The sequence below is a fragment of the Betta splendens genome, chromosome 7 (assembly GCF_900634795.4).
Source record: "Betta splendens chromosome 7, fBetSpl5.4, whole genome shotgun sequence".
Taxonomy (NCBI): domain Eukaryota; kingdom Metazoa; phylum Chordata; class Actinopteri; order Anabantiformes; family Osphronemidae; genus Betta; species Betta splendens.
In genome coordinates, this window is record NC_040887.2 from 10,710,803 (window position 1) to 10,731,945 (window position 21,143).

General features: G+C 40.7%; 2 protein-coding genes across 5 annotated transcripts in view; both read right to left on the reverse strand.

Moving 5' to 3' along the window:
- Window positions 1-17,939, reverse strand: part of sema3h (sema domain, immunoglobulin domain (Ig), short basic domain, secreted, (semaphorin) 3H) — a 38,402-nt gene extending 20,463 nt beyond the window's left edge. For 2 of the 4 annotated variants that reach the window (XM_029157188.2, XM_029157187.2), the window contains exons 1-3: window positions 17,796-17,939; window positions 15,063-15,166; window positions 2,107-2,261 (exon numbers count right to left, since the gene is read on the reverse strand). In XM_029157188.2, the coding sequence (XP_029013021.1) occupies window positions 2,107-2,261; window positions 15,063-15,166; window positions 17,796-17,803 (267 nt within the window). In that variant the 5' untranslated portion in view covers window positions 17,804-17,939. Of the gene's footprint in view, window positions 1-2,106; window positions 2,262-15,062; window positions 15,167-15,277; window positions 15,715-17,795 lie in introns of those variants that run through there. The other 2 variants (XM_055510564.1, XM_029157189.3) reach the window with 2 other exon arrangements.
- Window positions 17,940-18,008: 69 nt separating this feature from the next.
- casp9 (caspase 9, apoptosis-related cysteine peptidase) lies at window positions 18,009-21,000 on the reverse strand. The gene is made up of 10 exons (XM_029157205.3): window positions 20,627-21,000; window positions 20,332-20,542; window positions 20,179-20,241; window positions 20,031-20,092; window positions 19,744-19,920; window positions 19,567-19,656; window positions 19,264-19,411; window positions 18,984-19,172; window positions 18,782-18,891; window positions 18,009-18,670 (listed from the first exon to the last, which is right to left on the reverse strand). The coding sequence occupies exons 1-10, from the start codon at window positions 20,756-20,758 to the stop codon at window positions 18,566-18,568; spliced, it is 1,287 nt and encodes a 428-aa protein (XP_029013038.1). The 5' UTR covers window positions 20,759-21,000; the 3' UTR covers window positions 18,009-18,565.
- Between the last annotated feature and the right edge of the window lie 143 nt (window positions 21,001-21,143).

Here is a 21,143-nt window from a genome sequence, read left to right on the forward strand (position 1 = left end):
CTCAGATTTGCTGTGTTGATCAAAGAAACTCCAGTGTTTGTGTGAATGTAAACTTAATCAATGCATAATAAAAACACTCTAATTGCATGAGGTCTAGTTTGGTGGTTCATGTCAAGCCAGAAAGCCAGGCAATAAGAGAGCAGGAGATGAGAGGGACAGGCAGACTGTGGCGAGGAAGCTCCAGGGATGGCTTGGTGTCACGTGTCAGCTGCTGAACATGACAACTCTAAAGGTTTGCCTATGTTAGTCATTCGCTCCAATACCACAATGGTGAAGCAGAGATTAAGTCACAAACATGATCAGCCTCACTTTCCAATATGTGTACGTACAGTACCACAGTAAGCTGCAAATGGGACAACAATGTCTATTGAACAAAACACTGACAAGTGTACAACAAAAACATACAATATACATTCATACATGAATGTTGGTCAGAGAAATGTTTTTGTAGTAGTCCAGGTCTTCAGATGTCATTAATACCAACTGATTTAGTTTTCAGGAAGCAATTTGTGAATGTCCAGTAATCGTTCTCTGATGTAGTAATTCCCACAGAGCCCGGTGCTATGCAGAGACAATCAGATTAGATTAGAGACCACGTTCCCCCTTATCACCAAATACCACACACTAACAGGAACATGGACGAGCACCAAAAGATTCTCCCCAGGTAAAGTCTACCCCTCTGTGAAAGCATGCTGGTTGTCAGCAGATACAAAATAAAAGGGAAAGTGGGGTTCATTTTAAGGAATTTATGTAAAGGTCTTTAGTGAGTGTGTGGAAATGGAAAACATAACAGATGTTGAAAAAAGCCACCAACTCACACACCATCTTATTCTAATCCTATGTAATGTGAGATGCCAGCTGTACTCACATGCACTGAATTTTTGGCTTGATCATAGAAAAATGTAAGTGAAGGAGGCAACGGTGTCACATTTGATACATTACCTGAACTGGGATAGAGTGGGGGAACTGGTTATGTGTCAATCTCCTTAACTGAGACAGTAAAATGGCACAAACTGTGTATTCAGCCCGTGTATGTGTGAAAAAACGAAATACTTAGAAGTAGAACGGGTAAGAAGTTATGAATGTCAGTAGCGGCAAAAATAAACAGAAATGAAAAGAATATGGCACTGTGAGTAATTCTAACACCAGGGAGAGACCTGCACACACGCTGGAATGATCTAACAGACTATAAATATAGTTTGTACAAACACATAACTTTACAGCCCGCACGGAGCTAAGTTACGAGTTGACTGTGACTATCTATCCCTTGGCTGGCTGACTGCCTGGCTGAGTGGGTGGCTGGCCAGCGTGACTGCTGTCTGTCTGTTTGACTGCTTGCCTACCTGTTTGTCTCTGATAGCTTGTGTCGACGCAGGGCTATGAAAAGGCAGCACTGTTGCTGGCCCTGCTGTGACCCTGAACTTAACCGGACCGGCTGGTGAACCATCATTGTGTGCTGTTGTCTGGATATCACGTCAAACTGGTTAGGGCCATTGTTGAGGCTTCTTTACTGTTTAGAAAGTATCACATTAAACTGATGCCAATCTAGATTTAAATGCCTACAGTTTAAACAGTGGTTCTGTTTCTTGCTGGATATTATGTTTCTGTGAAGATGGAAATTATTCATACTTGTATTAGACTAATCCTCATGCTGTTCACTTAGAATCTGAATTTTCTATCATCTACTGTAAGTAGATTTGAAACTGCATTTACAGGCTGCACACAAGCATTAGTGTTTAATGACTCACATCAGGTCTGGAGTGCATGTAATTTCACTCTCTGTTCATAACTTTTAAATGTCAGCTGTTCCTCTTTGATTGAATAACACCTCCATAACACTATACCTGTAACCCCAATGACATTATGCAGTTTGGCAATAAGCATGAACGGGTAGAAGAAGGACGAGATGTGAGACATGTGCACTAAATCATTAGTCCCCTTTCGGGTGCTCAATATGTCACAATATGTTCCAGAAAGGTTATTAATACTATCAGCACTTATCTTGTAGAAGGGCTGCAGAGGCGGGGTCTTTGTCAGTCCTTGACAGAGCTCAGACATATACGATATGGTATGTATGTGTGTGTGTGTGTGTCCTCCACTTCTAACCTTGCGTGGGTTCTGTGTTATGTCGTCCAGACTGGTAGACAGCAGGTTATCTTTCATGGCCACATACAGATGCTTCCCATCTTCGTCAGGGAGCATGGATTGCAGGTCTCCGGCTAATACAGGCAGCGTCAGGAGGCGGCCATTCTGGATCAGCTCTGAATGGGAGGAGGGAGCAAAAAGGCGACATTAAGATTCCCAGTCAGACTTGATGTCATCTCGAATCAGTCGTGCGATTTGGATGCATGATGTGTCCAGCGACCACTGATCAGAATCAAATCAAATAGCATTTAGACGAAGGCCCAAACTTTCCACATCAGCGTGGCATCTGTCACACATACTGTACAACAGTAGAATGAATCTACTGGTGTATGTGTGACAGATGCCAGGCTCTCTTATGACAGCAGACCCTCCACACAGACTAATCTGTAACATATCTTTTACCGCTAAACACACACAGTCACAGTTAGGCACACATACATTGTACAGGACTACATCTCCAGACAGATCCTATGATAATGGGTCATTCTGAAAAGACAGATAATGAGCACGGAGATTAAATGTTTTTATGCGATTACCCTTTTTGTACCATGTAAACTATGGAAACTATGGTACGGGAGATCGGGTGATAGCTGAGCCAGGACAAGAATCGCACGTCCGTCTGTCTTGTGTTAACTTTTACTTGTTAACTGCCAAGTGGTCTTGGGGGATTGGATTTGGCATTGGCTCACAAAGCAAAAGCATAAACATCTATATAGGCCTTAAAGCTGCACCAGGCATAACTTCACACATCGACAGCTCCAAATAGCACAGAGAGGCAGAAACAGCTTGTAAAAACACTCTGAACTTCAGACCCAAAATGCACACAGTGTTCTGGTGTTTAGAATCTGCCCACTCTGCAGTACTTTATCGACTGAAACCCAAACAGGAAGGCACAATATTAATGTAAATGAAAATCGGGGTGATAATGCACCATCTAATTGAATTGCTGTCCACTGCAACTTTAACACAGACCGAGGGGGACAATAAAGACATGAATTAATAATTTATTTTCCCCCGTACCTGCAACGTTAGCAACGGTAACTTTGATCAGACAAAAGCACCTCGCAAACATGCAGCATGTTTCCTTTAGCAGCTACAACATCTACAATATATAATATTTTGTAAAACACAGATAAGTGATGTGTTTGCTGGTTGCAAGTTATTGGTTGTGCTTTGCCCACCCAATAACTTCAGTTCATCAAAACTTCAGTCGATTCGCTGACACATCACTGTGGTTGCCTCTTTAATGTGCGACTAAACTGCTTCTAACAAACACATGGTAATTATGTCAACTACAACTCACTGGAGCAGATGGGGCATCTCCAAAAGCGGCGAGTGACTCAGAATACAGTACCTGTGTCAACTCATTGCCATGTGGTTTAAACAGAAAGAAGGACAAAGTATGTGTCACTGCGTTTTCACACCACCTCATCTCCTTGTGTTCGCACAACTGTTGAATTTCAGGCGAACTAAACTAAAGTTGTCAGATAGCAGTGAACCGTTGGCTGCAGCATAAAGTCAGACTTGTGTTTTACAGCTACAGCAAAGTTCATATTCAGCTGTTTCTTCTTGTATGACCACCAGATAGAAAACAAATACTTGGCAGTATACGTGGCAGGAGGACACTTTTCCACAAATCTTTAACAAACTCCATTCTGTGAGCGACTGTGTGTTTTGTTTACAGTTCCTGGTTGGCAAGTTATTGTTATTGTGTGATCTGAACAGCAGCTAAGAATAAAAAAAGTGCCCACTTTTTATTTGAACAAAAGAAACGTCACTAATAAAAATAAATTTTTTTGAATGTGATTATTGTGTGTATTGTAAACGCATGCATTTTAGACCACGTAAACCAAACACCAGATGTGAGCAGGTAAAATTAAGGTAGAAAGGAGAGTTACAGAAGAGACCGGGAAAGATGAACAGCAGGGAGACAAGATGGGAAAAATGACACAGTAAAGTGACAACAAGATGAAAACTGCCTGATGTGGGAAGACAGTTACGAAATGAGAATAGGAAAAATGTCAAAACATGACACGGTGATAGACGGATGAGGAGTACAGTAGAAGGTGTTTCTGATAGCAGAAACTAATAAATGCCAATGGCCAAAGATAAGTGGGAGGAAGAAAAATGGGAAAACCTGGGAGTGGACGAAGCAGGAGACGAGTGTTGTATGGGTGAGTGACGGGCAGGAGGAGTGAAGGGCAAATGGGTGGAATAAGTAGGAAGTAGAGCTAATGGAGAAAGGAGGATCAAGGGAGGATGAGTACATGAAAACATCCCAGGAAAATGCAGAGTAATAAGAAAAAAGAAAGGGGAGACAAAAAAGGTAAGAGGCAAGATGAGCGAGCAGCGGAAAATGATATGATGACAAGGTGAAAAATGATGATTGGGTAGATGACAGGTGAGGGGAGCGCCTGTGGGTGAAGAAGAAGCCAGCGAAACACATAAAGGCTTAAACACCGGGTTCAAGATCGAGAAGAAGGACAAAGAGGGGCAGAATAAGAGCGATTAAGACGATGCTAGATGATCCGAGATGGAGAACCACAACATGCTGACAGGCGGGCAAAAACACAGGAGATGGATGTGCAGAAAGGAAATGGGAACAAAAGAGAGAAGACGAGGAAGTGGTGATCTGAAACAGACTGTCTAAATGTCTACACAGTGGGCACTTTGTTAATATTCTGCAAATGGTCAGAGGCGTAGACTAAATTGTTTGGCTTCACGCTGATCTCGGCTCCATTATTCCCAGTGGGAGCGTCAGCAGCTCAGACAATTTAATACAACTGTTGAATTAATTAAGCTTTTCTGCCGGACTTTTTCAAGGTTTTTACCAGCACGAAGTCATTTCAAACAGCAGGAAAGATTCCTGAATAGTGGACAGATTACAAAGGCGTGTTTTGATAATTAACAGTGTATTGGAAGGAATATAAAGCTTGCTGCTGTTCAGCGACTCAGACTGCCATTACCTGCTCTTCATGCATTCCTAAGCATGCTGCTGGATCAACAGAAATTCACACTGTTTGCATTCTAAGCATATTTTGTAGCTGACTTCTTCTGTTAAAGCTCCAACCTCACGACTTCCAGTGGAAAGAGGAGAAAAGCTCACTGGAGACATTTACCTTGCTCTGCCTACTCATCCGTCCACAACTTAATCTGCATTACAGTGTGCAAGAGCGGTATGACCTTGCTTAATTCAATATAAAAGGAAAAGCTCAGCTTAATTGAATGTGAAGCCACCTCTGCAGAGGAAACACCAGCGACATCTAGCATCTGTTACCATCGCTTTGGGTCAGACAGGCTGAAATCCAGCTCACGTCCTTTGTTTGGATCCTTTTAAATGAGCATTACAGCAAAAGGATGACATTCTGAGGTGCAGAGAGAACAGTGAGAGTGTGTGTTTGCACATGTTCAATGGAGAAACCAATTGACATCAAAAAGATTGTGCTAGGTTGCAACTGTGTGTCGCACTCTTAACCCACGCACACATATACGATATATACACAAACAAACACACAGTCCTGACCCCTCAGTGATGGATGACTGTAATTCAGAAAGAAATGCTGTGGAAACATCCTTTCTGTAACATGTGTCACATACACACACTTGTGGTCCTGACTCAGTGGTGAAACACCAGCTGCACCTACCCCACCCTTACTCCTGGGACAGTTGCCTTGGCAACAGCAACCATGCCAACATAATTTGTGAAGGGGTGCGTTTAGTGCGCCCCCAACACAAACACACACACACATACACATTCACAAAGTCTGTCACACACATGCACATAGATGAATGATCTGCCCACACCTCTCATCAACACTTTGGCTGTAACACAGAGGGCAGTTTGAATAAATGGAGTGTTTTTCCAAGACATCAGAGGCATTTAGTTAATGGGTGGATGTACACACAAAAAGCCACACCAGCAATCAACCACTGGCATTTACAGATATTACAGGACACAAAAATCATCATCAGCATCCTGCAGCATTTCTATCTGACAATGCCAGCATTCAACCGCATTTAACACACACATCTAAGCAAAACTATATGAAATCTCTGTCCGTTATTAACAAAGGTCAAAAACAGGTCAAACCATTCCCTCAGTTTATAAGAAGCTCTAGAGTTCTAGTTCTTATAAGAAGTTTATAGAAGAGTATGCGTCACTTAAACTTTCAGTATTCATCTTTGGGAGTTTGTGATGATTGTATCAGCCCAGAGGCAATCTATTTCTCAGCTCTGCAGCCTGTTCTAAGACTCTGAATGAAAATTGATTTTTAAAATAGCTCTAAGCTCCCAAATGTCTTCAAACTGCATTTAAACCTGAAGAAAAACAAGCGAGAACAGGTACAGAATATCTAAAAAATATCAAGCACCTCTATATTCTGAAGTTGGTTTAAGAGAAGGTCTATAATTACATTCTGTGAAGAGGCCGGGTAATATCTGCTCACAATGTAGACCAATATTGCTTCACAATTGATTATTTCATCCTAAGGCAATGACAAAGCTAGTAAATGTTTTGGGTTTGAGACAGTTCATACAATAACTTCGATTCTTTTGCCTGACTTTCATATTCCAGTCACTTTTCCAGTGGAGGGACCAATAGGTTTTATGTATGCAGATGCCAAAAAGTGTCAAAATTGCAGGTTCACAAACTCTCTAACCTGATCCAAGCCAGTACCAGTGAAATGATATTATCCACTCACACAACCTATTAAAGACAAATTTAAAACAATATCAAATATGAAACAGACGAATACAAGGAAGGTCCTGTACTCTGAAAAGGGCCCACTCTGATCTCTCTGCACTCACACAGTGCAGCCATTCTTATCAGCATCAAGCTGACAGAGGTCAACGAGGGTCATGATCTCTGATCCAAGCCAATTGGCCTCTGACTCCTGTCACTGGGAATCAAAGATGGATAAGGTTAAGATGCAAAAAACAGAGACACTAAGACATAATCCTGCCGGTATGAACACACACAGCCACACACACTGCACCACTAATTGAAAATATCTGTGTGAAAGTTTCCTCTAAATGAGTGTGAGCATCAGCCTGTGTATAATTGCGTCTGACTGTATATAGACATAAACCGTATGAAGCACGTTAGCATTTATGCGTTTGTGTGATATTGGCGAGGTATTTTTGTCCGCGGCGAACATTAGATTAGCTGCTGGTCATGGGAGCTCGGATGGACACCGATGTGATTAGAGCAAATGTGCAGCGTGTGATACTGCTAAGAACATTCCTGCAACGCACCACACACGCAATTACACAAACAACAACATCTGTGCTCAGCCACTTTTGTCATCAAGCACCTGAACACGAGCAAAAAGGGTCAGCTAAACACACAGTAGGAAATACAAATAGCATTAAATGACAAACCAAGATCAATTTTAAAATAATTATGCCTCTTGTGCATTACTACATGATGTGCAGTTATAGCTATAGCTATAAAAAGCTATAGATTTATTGACCAACTGAGTGCTTTATTCCACCAGCAGTGTACAGCATGTGTCGTCCAATAGTGAGAAGTAGTTCACTATTATACTATATATAAACAGATTTATTAACAGAAAATACTATTGCATAAAGTGATTAAAGTAGACTCATTAAGGATACTAAATAACAAACTGACATCATCTAAACACAGCAGGTTGGGGAGCAACCTGGCCTGCACACTACACACAGGTAGGATTTCATTCACAGCCAGCCTAATTATTTCACAGTTTACTCCAGTTTTAGGTGAGAAAACTTTTCCCACCAAGTGAGAGACTTGCAGCACACTCTGCCTGAAAAAAAGAACAATTATGTAAGTCTTGCAGAAGTTTCCATGCACACTGGAGTATGAGTGAAGTAGAACGATAAAAGAAACAAGTCTGTCTTTCACTCATGGGAGTCCAACTTTGTGATTTTCCTGCTGTTTTACAGTGAGGTCTCTTTGTTTCTATATCCAGGCAAACCAGTTTTTGCTGCACACGCCCACACAATCTGCACTTATCATCAATCTATCCAATTATTCCCTTCCAGCCTACAACATTGTCCATGTCACTGTGTCTATATGCTTCAAATGTGTGTAGTTTTGCGTCTCGAAGCGTCTGTGTCTGTCTCTGTCCGTCTGTTCGTCTACTCGCTGAGCCCCAGGGAACGTTCGCTGTCTGGTGTAACGTTCCCAGAGGGAGGACTTTGTTGGCTGCGCCACCAAGGAGCGGAGCGCCGGTGGTGGGGGCAAGGAAACCGGGGCGCATTTCCTGTGGAAATGGGGTTATCACTTCACCAATTACTGCCGCAATTACAGCAGGAGGTCTGAAGAAGTCTGGGAACAGGGCTCATAGGCACACAGATGGGCATTTGTGAAGAAATGCACACATGCACAGCCGCAAAGTAATTTCTAAATAGCGGTGTTAAAATGGAATGGTCTGGTTTTCTCTCACGCCGAGATTAGGACACCACGTGTTTAGGTCTTTCAGTACGTGCACCTGGATGTGTTAGATCAGGTGTTCTGACCTCTCCGGTCTCTGCTACTGTGACACACCTACATTAAAACAACAGTTGAGCCCACAGATCCAGGATAGCTCAGCAGTGCTGATATCATGTTTCCGTCTGGCTCACTGTCGCTCACTAGATTTCAAATCCCACTTGAAACACTGACAAATACACAAACTAATCTGTGTTGATTGCCTTTTATTTTTCCACATGGACTCAAACCTTCACACACATTCAAACACAGACACACACAGACCACTGCAGAATTATAGCCAAACACACACAGACACACTATGTCTGGACTGTGTCACTGACAGAGCAGACCCACGTGCTCAGCTTGACCTCTGACCTTAACAGTTATGATTGTTCATCATAATCAGACTGTTCGGTCTGGGTAGCATTATGTAGGTCTTGCAGGTCTTACCTTAAAGTTTATTTATTTATATAATAGATTGTTCGATAAACTCTCTGTTTCCTCTGCCTCACACTCACAGTTACATACTGTACAGTTTGGTTGCTTGATGAAAAACCCTTTCAGGTATGAACAGGATTTTAAGTTTTGACATTACATTTCTGTTCTTAAAACCATCGCTTCTTCACCCATGACTAAAAGTATCCACCTTTTTTTATTCCAAGTTTTCACAAACTTGCTTTGAAGCCTGAGCCGAGGATCTCTGTGCCTCCTCTCTGTTTCCTGATAAGTCCTGTCTGTATTTAAACAGGAAAAGGAAGCATGGCTTCCAGCCTTTTGTGGCACTCTGTCTTGCTCTCCCATCACTGACAAAACAGGGACAATCACATTCTTGTGGTTTCATCTTGTTTATGCTGGCCTGGGAATGTCAGCTCAGTAACACAAAGTTAAAGGTTAAAGATCAGATGTACATGTAGACCTAATCTGAAGTTTTACTAGAGTCTGCTTGTAATATATTATATCAATGAAACTAATTTGCAGTAGAACTCTGATTTTCTACTTTTGCAGAGGGAGCGGTCACGCCAGCAACCTGAATAAACACATTTGAATTGGTCCTGAGTAAGACAATAAATCCCTGACAGATCCAAAGGGCATACTGTACTTCTGATACTTACTGTATGTTAGTGGAGAAGGCACCTGCCTGCTTTGGCAACTTACTCCTTATTCTTAGGATGTAAACAGGGCTCCACTCCACTGCGTCTGCCCTGATCCTGTCTGCAAAGACATGTGTGCCTTTGAAATATAAAAAAACTAAGCAGCCTAACATGTCCACAGAAGGATTTTTTGTATTCCAGCGATAACGTAAATACATGATAAATTTATATGGCCTGAACTCATTAATTGATAAACTGATCACAGTTCTTTAAAGTTGTGTTAGCAACAGTACTGTTTTTCTGTCAGTCACACGCATACTGTAGGTGAGAAACTCTAGATTGTTGAAAAGCTACTGTAGATTGTTAAAAATATGCCAGACTCATATGTCAGGTACATGTATTTGTAAGGGAAATAAATATAAACATCTAGAACCCCTCGAAGGGTAAACTTTTGTTGTTGCTGCCAAAGCAAGAGTAATTAGACTCCTTTCACTGTCTGCATCCAGAGAGAGAAAAACCCTCAAGCATTAATCCCCTTGTTCTGTGATTTATTTGAACTGAAAGGCTGAACAGAAACACTTAAATGGGGTAGATTCTAGAAAAAGGATTTTAAACAGCAGCCAAGTCCAAAGGTTATTCATGAGGATGCGTTACAAATAAATGTTCCATTTTGGCAGGTTAGCATATAAATACCCTGAGAAGCAAACAGCTGCTGCTTGACTTTAATTGTGACAAGCAATCACAGGACGATGGGGAAGGGTCTACAATAAAATTAATAATACAGAAGAATATCCTGATTCTGTGCCAGTGAAATCCACATCTCAGCAACATCCCCTACCCTGAGCCTGGAAAGCACTGGCCTAGTTAGAAACAGATCAGAAAGAATAAATGAATAATGAAATACCACTTGATTTTTTATACCACTCTAAAGGCTTTTGTGCTTCATTAGTACGCAGACTGAAAGGATAGGTGAGGTTTAAGATATATCAAGAACCCCATTTTATCCATCCAGACGTCCTAGTACAGTATGTATGGATGTTGAGATGAGAAATGTATCTACAGCAGAATTATATTTGATCTGTGCTGAAGTGCTGAAGGCCTAATAAAATATACAAATACAATGCTGGGTTTATAAGATGTTGGGAAGAGATATTTCTTATTTATGTCTGTAATAAAAAACACAGTTTATCATGATAGAGGGGGTTTATTGGTGTTTAAAATCTAGGAAACTCCCCGCAGAGTCTTAGCAGTAACGGTATCAGGTAAACGTTTAAGGGCCGATTGGGTGAAATAAGTGTTAATTAATAGTGTTTGTGGTCAAGCTTGGCAATAGACACATATGTGTATGGGGAGGGATCTTCACATAGGTGCTAGAACACAACCTGACTTAGACTTTTGTAAACATGCGTATGAGCAAACACACATCTGGACATTAATGAACTAATCTACCGTGTAGCATAAGCAAGCAATTTGCATGCTAATAACATGAAATATAAAAGGTCTCATTTACATTTACATTACAATTTGGGCATTTGTCCAGAAACACACAGTAGAATGGATGCATTAAAATCTGCAATATATAAGTCAAAGGTCAAAGCCAATGTCTCCACTGAGCAAAGAAAGTCCTGGGATTAAACTCAAACATTTGACCGATGAACATTAAATGACTATGACAAACCAATTCAGTGAAAAGTGTATGAATAAAACATGAGTCAGAGTCTATGTGAGCAAACAGATTTGCACTGACTTAATAAACCATCTAAGCCTCCACTGAGACGTTTATGGAGTTTGATTGCGTAATTCTGACAATAAATCTTAATATTCTCAACTGACATTATGAGTTCGAACTTGAATGGTGCTAGAGATGTGACGACAGTAACAGGGGGTTTGTGTATTTGTGTTTATAAGCATTGACCATGACTATGGTTACGTAAGGACAGAAATGTGTTTATTAATTAGCAATAGAATACATTTAAAATGTCCTAATGAAACGTTCCAGTATGTTTCTAATTCTGTTCAGGTGTTCTATACATGTCTCTGCGGTCAGTCAAGTGTGATTAGTTCATCAGATCTGTGTGCAGTGCATCAGTGTACACATTTTCTCTACTTTGGAAAAAAATGTCTCATATGTGCTGTATATGTGTGTGGCACCAAGGTTGTATCTCTAACCACCATCTATCATCACGTAAATCACACTGCCATTCACTGAATGGCTGAGATAATGGACTCATTACAGTGCTTTGTGTGTGTGTGTGTGTGTGTGTGTGTGTGTGTGTGTGTGTGTGTGTGTGTGTGTGTGTGTGTGTGTGTGTGTGTGTGTGTGTGTGTGTGCGTGTGTGTGTGCGTGTTTGTGTGTGTGTGTTGGGGGGGGGGGTTCTCACTCCTGCATATGGCCAACATAAAGTTGGAGTGAATAACTAGTATAATTTAGTCATTAAGAGAGAGAGATGAGGAGTTAGGAGGTAATCAGGCATGTATTTAAGTATTTAAAGCTGTTTTTGAGCTGTCTGGTCAGTCAGATTAGACTTGACCAAATGTCACACAGTAAATGACTTCATAAAAAAAAATACAAATACTTTATGCAACCTACAATAACAGTCCACTGTAGACCGACAAGTTGTTGAATCCAGTCTAAAAGTAATGTCAGTGTGTGGGTCTTCAGTGTATGATTCTGCGAGTTAAAAAAAGTGCCTCATCGTATTATTTTGCAGTGAAAACTTTAATCATTAAGCAATAAGAATAGTGTCAAGATTCAGTTAAAGTTTCCGCCACTGTTGTTTTCTTCTACTGTTGAATATCTCTCATAGAGTTGCTCTGTAGAATAAATCGGTGTAGTTTGAAAAAAGTGCCAACACGGCCAGAGGCAAAATGAGGCAAAAAAGAGTTCTAGCTTTGGCACGTTTGGCAAATGGCACGTTGCACTAATAGTGCAACTTTTCACTTTTCACTTTTAGTGAAGCAGTTATTCTGTTATTCTGTGTCAAATAAATATTCCGGTTTAAAAAAAATTGTGTGATTATACTGTATTACTGTAAGTGGTAGTATTGTTTTGTTCCTCTGTTTAATTTATTGCTCTTTACTCGTGATCGAATCGTTATCCTACTGCTTCCATCCTCCACTTCAATCACCAGAATGTGTTACATTTCAGTTTTAAAGGAAAACACTTCATTTAAATGTCAGACTCAACTGTTTTTTCAATTAGTTGTCAGCTATGAGTTCCACAGTTGAGCAACAACTTTGAAAGCAACGTTTCTTTAAACGGAGCTGAAAAAATATGTAATTACAGCAATTTCACAACTAAAATCTCTTCTGCCTGTCTGAGAAAACTATCCGTATTGATGGGAAGGGAAATGACCACAGCGTAGAGCTCCCACAGAGAGGCAGAAAAAGCACACACACAGGCATAATGGTGGACATGGAACACATCACAGTCCCCACACACATTATGACACATTCCTTTTTTGTTCTCTTTCCAACAAAGGCAAGACGGGCTACTGTAGATACACAACACACACACACAATCCTGTGCCGTTCAAAGGCACCAGCAGAACAGGCAACAAAGCGTGAGGTGGGCAGAGATCCTGCAAGTGAAACCGCTCTAAGACTGCATGTCTTAAACAAAGCACAGCACAGGTGAACAAGGACAAACAGGCACCCAATTAATGAGCGCTCACATAGACACACACAGCTCTTCGTATTCTCAAATTCAAACTCCCACCTGGGACAATCCAACAAAGTTTCCCTCCTCCCTCTTTTGTACTTTCTAGGTCATGATTGGCCGACGTCAGTCTTATCACATCTCCTTCACAGAGCCTTTGTGCTTCGGCTTACGTAAGAATGTGTACGCTGTTAGTTTATCACGCTACGTGTTTTTGGTAGACATGATTAAAGGTTGATTTTATCTCACCATAAGTAAAGGCCAGGACGCCTTGAAAGGCTTAAATTAGAAGAGGATTGCGCGCAAATAGAACTGAGAGAGCAAAAGATCAAATCCCGATCGCTCCCAAAATCCTGTTTTAATTAGAGGATGCAGATCTGTGCCTTCTCATTACCTTTGACTATCACGTTTAACTCTGAACACCCAACACACTACTTCCGAATACCTAAAAAGCGGCCCAAGCATTTGTATTCCTCACCTTGCATTACTGTACATGCACATACCCATAGTGACTGTATATGAGACTCTGAGCGCATTCACAATGCAGATGACGTGCAGAACACTCACTACTGTGCCTCAGCTTTCTGTGTTGACACACGAAGCTTTGGAGCTGTTGCTGCTGTGCTAATGTGCTGTTCACACTACACCTTCAATGTAGATTCAGTGTTAAAAGCTTGGGCAGTGCCACCACACCCTTCATCAGGAACCGCTGAGTCTAATTCCAGTGTGCATCGGTGAGCTGATGGCTGCAGCGTCCGCTCCGCCTTCATGTTTTACTTTAAATTGCATTTTCCTTCTCTCTTTTTTAAGAGTATGTGTTTGTCTGATCGCAGATTTTCTTTTTCTTTTCAGCCTTTGCTTGTGAATTTCTCTGTGGTGGACAGATTAGCCTGGGGCCAAGCAATAATTAATTTTGGTGATGCTCAGGATCTGGGATTTCAGCCATGAAATAATTATTTCTTTGTTAACCATAACAGACACTAACAAACACAGACACTGGGTTCCAAATGTGGCGTTTGCACTGTCAAGAAGTCTGTTTATAACAGGGAAGAGGTCTTCGACTATGAGACCCAATCGGCCAATTGATGGTGGAGGTTTGACGCATGGGGTTGTAATTGGACATATTTTACATAAACCCTTTAGTCGGCTAGATCTTTTGGAACAGAAACCATACCACAAATGAACACAAACATTATTATTTCAGTAGTTCAAATCCCGCTGACCTATTATGCTTTCTCTTCAATGTAAGCACTTACTAGTTGCTTCGGGTGTACAAAGTTACTTTATCTTGTAATGCATCTATTCTGACTTTTTACAACCTTCTGTAACAATGCTTCAAGGCTAAACATATAATTTAGCAATAACTGCTTCCAACCATACTGTATCATTCTGTAGGAAAGTCAAATGAGCACTTTAATTATGACACTTCTGAATGGAACTCATGCTGGGATGGAATCAGGCGGTGGGCAGGTGCTGAATAAAAAGCTTTCACACTCAAACTAGACACCATGAAGATAAATACAATGTGTCATTTAAGCTCTAAGTGCTCTATATAACCTGCGAAAGGATAAAGTGGAAAGGAAGACAAGTGAAAAATTAGGCAGAGTAGTCGTGTGGGTGTGCGTAGAATGAAAATGCGACAGATGTATTAGACATTAGGGCAAAAGGCAGATTTAAAAACACTTTAAAAGAAGAAATAAATGCTGCTTCTTACCTGAGTGTGTGAACTGAAGCCTTGGTTGAGATGCTCTCCATGCTCCTGACAGAGAAGCCCCGAGGTGGGCGAGAGTGAGCACTATCACAGTCCAACACATCCTCCTGCTCACACAAATACAGAGTCCAAAGTGTGAGTCCAATCTCACAAATCCAGGTAACTAACAACTCCCAAGACACCGTGTTGGTTTCAGGTGAATGCCAACAGACACTTACCACTTCAAAGTGTTATACTGTTAAAGCGCTCTAACCTGCTGCATCCAAACACTCGTACAGTCCAAGTGTGTCAGCCTTCAGTAAGTCCAGCTCCTTACAATATTGCAGCGCTCCTAGTTAGGAGGTAACAGCCTCACTCACACACTTCACCATCTGTGTGTTTGCGAGTTTATATTCACGTGTGTGTCTGTGTGTGTGCTTAGGAGATGGCAGGCAAAGATGTATTCCAAGGAAAAAAACTAAGTGGTCTCTCCACTGCCTCCTCGCAGCTTGACAGCTCTCCTCTGTTCTGTCTCTCGTCCCGGCTCCTCTCTGCATGTGACTGCTCTCGCTCGCTCTCTCTCTGGGAGGCGGAGGGAATGCGATCCCACATCATTGTGGTCACCCTGCACGCACGCCTATTCAGTGCTTCAAGAAAGCCTAGTTAACGTAGAGCGAGCAGACAAATGCGCTTTCATCTTTAGTCCGACCTCTCTCACTCTCACTCTTATTTTCTCACACTCCCGCTTCTCCTTTCTTCCTTCTCCAATTTTTAATCAGGAATGGGGACAAGAGAAAGGTCATTACAGCATCAACAAATAAGATAAAAAGTAACATCAACACAATGTTGTTTAGACAGACTTACAAGCTCATGTATTGCCAGTAGCCACAGTTGTGGATAAGACAGTACCTCAAAAATCATGACATGGATTCAAATGAATCGGAATCAAATGTACGACAAACCACCACCTTCTCTTTCACCCTGCATTAAAACTTTTCTTTAACTGTTCTTTCTCTCGCTATCCTCTCATTATTTTTACGGTTTCCTCTCTTAACCCAGATGCAATCATTAAAGGGTGCGCTGTCCTCGTGGCTGTTATTTTCATTAGATACTGTAGCAGCTCACTGGGGTACAGCAGCGCGGGCTGAATTTTTCACCAGCTCAAGTTCAATTGAAGGCTAGCAGGGACAATTTATTCATTCTCTGAGATAAATAATGAATTTGGGTTGTGTGCAAATGAACAAGTATCTTTTCTCTCCAAGGAGTTCAGATATTTAAATCATTTATTCCCCTCACTTGTTTGTTATTGTATAATTAATGCTGATTTATTTCCATATGACCCAGCGATTTAATTATGTCATTTGACGTCTTCTAACCTGCAGTTTACATAACCGCATACAATTTTTAATTACTTCAGGTCATGTTTTTAATTAATAATTTAGTTAAGTTAGATCTATCTAACTTATTATTCAACAGTTTTTGCCAAACAGTTATGCAGACTAATAACCAATACGTTTTGTAGCAGGTCTACACTATCTTTACTATTTACCTCTCATAGATGAAGCATCTCTGCTAAGGTTGTCCCCTGTACGTAAGATTGCCACTTTTCGTTGAATTTAGTTTCACTCGGATGTAGGAATTTTCAGAGAAGACTTCAGATATTGTTTAGTCAAGTCCAATCTTGTCTATGCAGGCTAAAATCAAACATTCCTCTGTCTTAAGGGGTTAGAATCTCATCTCTCTGAATAGAGAAGATGGCAAAGACAAGCAGTTAGAGCTAAAGCATCCTGCTGTTAGAAAGGAACACACATGCCACCTTCATCGATATTAGCTCTATAAAAATGTCCTACTGGGACCCCCAACAGTATAAGTCTCAATTCACTAAGAGAAGATAATTATAAGCTTACCTGATCGTTTGGTTTATTTGTTACGACTAATGGGTTTCCAGCTGGCTTGAACACAAAGACTTTGATTTCTCTTTGACAAGTGACATCAATTGGTCAAAAAGCATGAGTGCCAGTTCCTGAGATCATTAATGGTCTCAGATCCCACCGCTGCTATTCTCTACAAGTCAGACACAGACACCCATCCAAGAACTCACGCACATTCCCTGTCTCATGATTTGAGTGAGGATGCATCAGTTAATGAGCGCTAATTGTCACCCTCTTGTTGTTCTTTGTTTAGTTTCGTGAGGGCTAAGCCCCATTTCTAGGATGAAAAGAATCCTCCATGTCACTAATTTACAGTGTATATGAAGGCAAGGCCTTACAAATTGATGTAAGTGATATAAAGACAGTGCAGCCTCATTGGAGGTCTAGGTTAAATAACAATGTATTACCAGTGGCCATGTCTAAGCAATTAATCCTGGTAGTTTATGGTAAAGAAATGGAGATTTAATGTTTCAATTATCAATATCAAATGTTAATGTTTAACAGCCATAACATCGTCCCAGATAAATATCAACTAATAGCATAAATACAGTAAAGGAACCTATTAATTATTATTAAGGATGCTTTATGAACAAGGGGATGAAGTATTTCCGACAAAATATTTTATTTAATATTTAAATCATATAAGTGTATATATAAAATCCTGAAACGCCCACCCAAGAAAACACGTTGACGTTAGCCACTAGCAGATGGGCGTTTAACATAAGCAAATATTCCCGTTGCTTTTAATCAAGCACATAATGAGGACGTTTAGGTGACATATCACGTATAATTCTAACACCACACAAAAGCAAAAACTAAGTCTTACCCAGACATACTAGTGTTACGCCATGTATACTTAGAATGACCGCAGGTGGGACGATGCTGCCATCTTGCGCGTCTCTCCAGCTATTACGTTAACTGAGATCTCGTGTGTACTGAGACCCGCGAGACTCTGCGAGAATAAGACACTACTAGTCAAAATTGAATTGAAGAAATCTTAAATAAGTTTTTCAACAAACACCACTGTGACAAAATTACATGTTATTATGCTAATATTTTAATTAGTGTTGCCAATAAATACATTACAAAAATCTATAACTGACGTTTAAATAAATCAGTTCTAAAATGATGAGATAACAGGGAACATGATAGTAAACAAACCTAAAAGATTTTTTTGAATCACGGATATTCATCACAAAGCTACTCCTCTAAGGGGAGCATGCCACTTTCTAGCACAGTCATTATTAACATTTTTTGATTATTATGCTTATAAAAATTCTAACATTTCTGCATGTTGATTGTGTTCTCTCTTAACTGGACAATATGTGTCAATAACAAAAAATAGACCTACCCACAACCACATTTCACCATTAAGTACATTTACTTTCTGACAAGCTCATTAAGGAAAGTTGTCCCAACCATTAAAGCACACACCAAGGCATAACATAGAAATGTACAATGAAACAGTTGTTTCAGTAATAGCACTAAAACAATTCTGTGTAATGCTGAGACAAAACTAAGAAATCGGTTTCATGTCATGTGACAATAAAAAATGAACCAAAACCCTGAAACACAGAAGTGGACCAGCAAACTGGGCTATGCTTGGCTTTGAAAGTAGAGAAGTTTGCGGAGGAAGTTAAAAGAACCAGGCATTTGCTTGTAGAGTCCTTTTGCAGAGTTTTGTGAGACTTCGTGATTAACCTGGAGACAAGAACAGTTAGTAGTTACCTGTGGGTGTGATTGGATGTCTTTTAAAAAGCAAGCTGAATAGTCAAATGTGATACAAATTATTTTTACATCACAGCCACCTACCATCATTAACATTGTTACCAAGTCATCGGTAGATGCATTTTCTTCAAGAATATGGTCCAGTGTCTCAACATACCAGGAACCCGACTCTGTATCTCTCCAAGAAACGTATCCTGAATTTGAATAAGAAAAGTATACTTTATAGCAGACCTATTCAGAGTATAATGTAAAAAGTTCACAGACAGACATAGAGAGACAAACGCACCAGGAAAGGTAGAGTATGAAACTAGAATGTCACTTGGAGTTGGGAGAGTTGCCCTGGCATCTGGTTCATCAGACATGCTCAGGGAATCGCTGCTGGATGATATTGGAATGGAATCTGTCTGATCATCTACTCCACCAATGGAGGGTTCAAATTCATCAGGTGACACTTCAAATCCTGTGTCTTTCTCATCTAAAAGAAAAAGAAAATGTTTCATTGATGTACAGGCTGAATTGTTTCCTGATAATTCAGCACTGAACTTGTTTTATGTTACTGTTTGTACCTCCTCCACATGCCTGGATGAAGAAAAGCTTAGGTTTGCCCTGTAAAGAAGGGCAATTCTGGCCATTGAGATAGGCTGTGATGTTCTGAACTGGGATACTTTCTCCATCCACACCAAACACTGCACCAGGGAAGCGGCTGTGACTCACCTGCAACGTGCATACAGTACATCACCCCTTAGATAGTTTAGAGCTGGCACTGCAGTGTATGTCAAAGGATGATGTACATTATTTGACTGAACCTTCTCCAGACATAAAAACCGACAGTCCAACCGTAGCAAAAAAAGAAAAACTGCAGGCCTTACCTCAGTGCCATGGGACAACATGATGACCACACAGCAGTCATATTGTGAGTGATCCTTTTTACGCAAAGATGACAGTTCATGCACCATTTGCTGAAAGGTGGAGATGACAGATTTACAAAAACATCTTCTGTTGAAAGTGAGGTGGATTGAAACAGAAGAATAATAAATAATACCTACTCGTTTTGTTAGGTTGCACTTGACCTCTACAATAAAGTTGAGTGCCTCAAATCTTTTGTGCAGCTTTTCACAATCTATATTTGACCCCCTGCGATTGCTCAGCTGGCTCAGCGGTTCAAACTCCACATTGTTTATGATGAGGCAGAGTCCACATGGGCTGGCATCCATTTTATAGTTCTAGCATATACACCAAAAAAGCAAAGACACAGGTGTGATGTAAAAATGTTTGATTCAACAGGAGCTATTGTGTTTCTACTGGTGAATTTACATAAATAAATGGTGCTTACCTGAATACTGTCTCGTCGAACTCTACCTGGTGGCTTTAGTGGCAAGTAGTCCTTTTCAGGTGCTATTATGAGAATTGATATGTTTTTTTCAAAAATTCTATTCACATACTAGATTTCTATCATTGTGTAAATGTACTACATATCTTACATGGACTGGGAGAAGTTTCAGGTTTCTGTATTGGAACGACAGAACCAACATCCATTGGAAAGGCTACCAGTGAAACACAGAATCCATCCATCAGTAACAAATGAAAACCAGAAAGGTAAAATATGTGCAACTTGACTTTGTTCGTACACTTACTAACTGGTAGAGGCTGGAGGATGGGACGAACAACCTCAGTGGGTGTCGCAGGCTGTAGTTTTACTGTTGGAACACCATTCTGTAGGAGCTCGGCCAAACTGTCCTGACCCGTCTCCTGAAGGCACTGAAGAAATAAAGGAAAGGCTCGACTTCCACGGGTTTCCAGGTCCCGGACTAGCTCTCTGGCCTGGTCGCGTCTGGTCCCAGACCTCTGAGGGAGGAAGCAGTGTCTGCTGTGACACCTGCGTTCATGGCCACTACAACACATAGACTCACTGGACATGGATTAATTTACCTTTATGTCATCAATCATATCCTGAGTGAAAACCCCTTTTTCCAGAAGGGCATCATACAGGCTGGATGGATCCAACGTTTTCACCAGATTCATTCTGTTGCGCTGAAGGATCGTCTTGTGTATTTTATCCATTCTTCACAAAAACAAACGGCTTGAACGAGAAAAACGGACACACCGTCTCAAAAGCTACGAATTATGTTACCTGTAACAGGGTCCGGCAGAATAATAAATCAGAAAACGAAAATGAAAAAAAACGTTATGAATCAGCTCGTTTGTAAAAAGGAAATGAGAACAAACATAATTATCTTCCTCACTTTTGCTCGGTTGCATTAGCTACTTCCTTGTTTACATCACACGTCGTCTGTGATTGGTCCACAGCGGTAGCCAAGTAAAAAATTAAGGGTGCGTTTGATTTATGGTACTTTGCACCGCTGCAACTACTATTGCGACGTTACTGTACAATTGTCGCTAAAGCCACGCGTATGAAACCGAACGCCCACCATCACATGTCACTGGA